Genomic DNA, 4,163 nt, shown 5'->3' with positions numbered 1-4,163 from the left:
ACTAAGTTATTGGAACATAACAAGTTTATCGATGCAACACACAATTCTTAGTGGCTTACATTCTTCTCTGTCACCAGCTCCCATTAGATGATTTTATGAGGTGAGAATTTCACGAAGGTATTTCGCAATCTCCAACATGACACTAAAATGCATTAACCTCCCCCCCCCCCCCTCCCCACCCCTCTCCCGTCAGATATAAAGATCACATTTATCAGGTCTTGAGTCCAACGGGCCAAACACATATCCAGAACTTCCTACACAGCACCTACACCTAAACCTACACCCGCCAACACCACACGCAGAGGAGATAGGACATACCCCACCTAAATACTTCAACCTACACCATTGAATGAAATTTTCAAGCAAATTGGAAGAAGAAGAAGAACGTCATAGCCGTATCTGTAAGGCGGTAATGAGAGCAACCACCCTTGGAAAGTTGTCTGTAGGAATGACGTACTGTTCTTTGTACGACTAAAGGAAAAATTATATAAAATGTGCATGTCTCCTTTTTCGTACTTTATTGAAAAGAATGCCGTAACAAAAAGAATTCTTTTATATTGATTAAGCAAAATATCACCTATATTCCATACAGTTGTTCGTCTTGAATTCATCATAACCTGACATAGTACTTACAGTATATACATACACTAAAGAAATTCGTCTGGTTGAATTGATGCACAAAATACGTTCAAGTCATTACCATACACACAAACCAATGATCCAATGATCGCTTTCTATGATTTTATTACCTTAAGGTAGCTTCTTCCCCTATCGGCCTCTGTTTTAAATCGAAAATATTAAAAATGAAATAGGAGATCCTCAATAACATGTCTCAGCAAGGATTAAAACTTCAGTACAAAACGAAATAAAATGAGAAAATCTAATCACAACGAATCAGCTTATTTGAATTAAGTGTTTCCCAGAAAATTTCGTTCAAAATTCTATTAATTTGTTCATGAAACTCCGCGAGAGAGAGAGAGAGAGAGAGAGAGAGAGAGAGAGAGAGAGAGAGTTTTACGTGAATGAAAGTAATGACAGAATAATCAAATATTTGATGTGGTCATTGATGTTCCCGATACTTATATCCAACAGCATTTTGGTTCAAATAAGAATATTCCTATTCAAAAATTGATTTTGAATCTTTTGAGTAAATAATTGGTTTTACCATTAGATTTTTTTCTTTCTTTCTTTCTTTCATAATAAATACTTGTAAATCATTAGGTAACAGAATCGACAAATAGATATTCACATATAGGACACATTTCAGCATTAGGCCTATAGTGGAGGCTCGGCCTCATGCATGAGACTGTCATGTTTCAAATTTGGCAAAATCTGTAAATTAACGCCTACATAATATTATGATTCTTAAATCATTTCATGAGAGAGAGAGAGAGAGAGAGAGAGAGAGAGAGAGAGAGAGAGAGAGAGAGACAGACAGAGAGAGAGAGAGAGAGAGAGAGAGAGAGAGAGAGAGAGTAACGTGCCCTCTACACTACACTACTACACCCTCTAAGAATGTGGTTTTTACACATACAAATCTTACCTATATGGAAATGAAGATGTCATCGTGATTAATGGAAAGAAAAGATGTGGTGTCTTTTAAGATAGAATAATGGCTCTAAAATTTCTTTATTTACATTACTAGTAATAGTAGTGGTAGTTTTGGCAGTAGTGATGCTAAAGTAATAGTAGTAGTGATGCTAGTAGTTATAGTAGTCTCGATACTAGCAGTGATAGCAGTAGTCATACTAGTAGTAATAGTAGTAGTGATACTAGTAGTAATAATAGTAGTTATAGTAGTAGTGATACTAATAGTAATAATAGTGGTTATAGTAGTAGCGATACTAGTAGTTATAGTAGTAGTGATACTAGTAGTAATAATAGTAGTTATAGTAGTAGTGATACTAGTAGTAATAGTAGTAGTGATACTAGTAGTGATAGTAGCAATACTAGTAGTGATACTAGTAGTTATAATAGAAGTGATACTAGTAATAATAGTAGTGGTTATAGTAGTAGTAATACTAATAGTAATAGTAGTAGTTATACTAGTAGTGATACTAGTAATAATAGTACTAGTTATAGTAGTATTGATACTAACAGTGAGAGTAGTAATGATAGTAGTTATAATATTAGTGATACTAGTCTTAAAGTGATACTAGTGGTAATAGTAGCAGTTCATAATAGTAATTATCTCTCTCTCTCCCTACCTAAACTAAGGTCTGAATGCAATAATCGACTGAGAAATAGATATATTATTCGCTCCTCAATGTTAAACGAGAATTTTTAGTCTTGAAGAGAGAGAGAGAGAGAGAGAGAGAGAGAGAGAGAGAGAGAGAGAGAGAGAGAGAGAGAGAGAGAGAGAGAGAGAGAGTAGCTTCTCCTAAGTCTATGGGAACTTGCTCGTTTCCTTCAATGCCAGAAGGGCGTATGTGACAGTTGAAGGATTTCCTTCTCTATTCCCTTGTCTTTAAGGTCGATGATAACTCTTGAGTAGCTTCAATATACTGCATATCGATAGGTGGTTTCTTTTCTATTCAGGAATATATTTAAAACTGTAATTTTGTTTAGAGAAATCAGTGTCTGTAATGAAACTAAAAAATAAAAGATACATATTGAACAAAATTTAAATTTTATATTTCACACATCAGATTATTCTAATGAGCGGCGCTGCCACTTTTTCTCCTGACAATATAATTCCCTCTAACACTGATACTGGGCTTGGTCTTCAACTTACATTTGGCAACAAGCGATGCTCTTCCAAGAAGGTGGTTTACCATTATAGGGAATATATTATGTATAGAATCTCTCTCTCTCTCTCTCTCTCTCTCTCTCTCTCTCTCTCTCTCCACGCACATACTATTCAATGTTTTAATTGTTTATATTATTAGATCTTTTTGTTTCTAGAATAGTCATAAACCGAAATTTCCCGCCTTTACTTACCGTCAACCTCCCGCCGAGTCGATTGGGTTTGACTTCGTTTTAATTTTCATAAATTCCAACTTATGTAAGTAACGAATACAATACAATAGGTAATTCCTGAATTATTTATATATTACGTGTAGGTAAAACCTATCAATTTTCGGCTAATGTTGCCCCAAGAAAAGAATAATATGATAACTACTCGTGTTAAATTGAAGTCAAAGTCTCAGTTATGCGAACTTGAGTGCCTTTATGAACCCAAGATCACATGACCTCTTCTGCCAACATGTTACTCAGATTCTTCTGAGTCTCGGAACCATTTGTGTGAAATCCTGTTTGATAATTTAATTGATTAAACGTCGTGCAAGCAATTGAAAGAGTCTCGGTTGCTTGGAAATAACAGACAATCTCGTGATTGCATCTAAATAATCAGTAGTCTCACTTATGAACCCAAACTGAGCCACCGCCTTGCTACGGACTAGACTCCTTGCACCGTCGCCAACACACACATGATTTCATTTATCTATTAGTTAACCTTTGAAAGCTGGAGAGAGAGAGAGAGAGAGAGAGAGAGAGAGAGAGAGAGAGAGAGAGAGAGAGATAGAGAAAGCGCATCCATCCCCCAAGTTCTAGAGACCATATTGTGTATACACACAGAAAAACATTTTCCCGCCTCTTCCATCATTCAGGATAGATTTTGTTATCGAGTCCGAATGTATTTTGTATAAGTTAACATACACTTTCCAAACTGCAACAGTATCAAAAACTGTCTCAGTCAAACTGTTTAGAGACTGTCAAACTGCGAGCAGTGACAACCCTGGCTGACACCTTGCTGAGAGAGGGGTCGGTTAGTCACACTGTCAGCGAGACTCGGGGTCAGCTATCAGCATTTAGGGTAGTGACTCTCCAGGGTCTCACTCACACACAAACCACAGAAACTATATGCAACAAGAGAGAGAGAGAGAGAGAGAGAGAGAGAGAGAGAGAGAGAGAGAGAGAGAGAGAGAGAGAGAGAGTGGTCTGACCAAAAATTTCAAGTTTAAAAAACAAAATCTTACGTTTATGTTTTTGAAATTATGTATTCTATAGGTTTCCTGTTATTATTATTATTATTATTATTATTATTATTATTATTATTATTATTATATACATACGTACATATATATCATTCACATTCTATTTATATTTCTCTGAGAATAGAAATGAAATTTGGCAACACTGCAGTCACACTCGAATCATTCGGT

The 4,163-nt window shown here is 35.7% G+C and overlaps 1 protein-coding gene across 1 annotated transcript; it reads left to right on the top strand.

Annotated features, from left to right (window-relative positions):
• The first annotated feature begins 412 nt into the window (after positions 1-412).
• On the top strand, positions 413-3,191 carry LOC137631257 (uncharacterized). The gene is made up of 4 exons (XM_068363043.1): positions 413-453; positions 1,729-2,161; positions 2,649-2,765; positions 3,063-3,191. Exons 1-4 carry the CDS (start codon positions 413-415, stop codon positions 3,189-3,191), a joined length of 720 nt encoding a protein of 239 aa, XP_068219144.1.
• Positions 3,192-4,163: the final 972 nt, after the last annotated feature.

This window comes from Palaemon carinicauda, chromosome 3, assembly GCF_036898095.1.
Source record: "Palaemon carinicauda isolate YSFRI2023 chromosome 3, ASM3689809v2, whole genome shotgun sequence".
Taxonomy (NCBI): domain Eukaryota; kingdom Metazoa; phylum Arthropoda; class Malacostraca; order Decapoda; family Palaemonidae; genus Palaemon; species Palaemon carinicauda.
The sequence above is the reverse complement of the archived record's forward strand: the minus strand, read 5'-3'. Positions and strand labels throughout refer to the sequence as shown.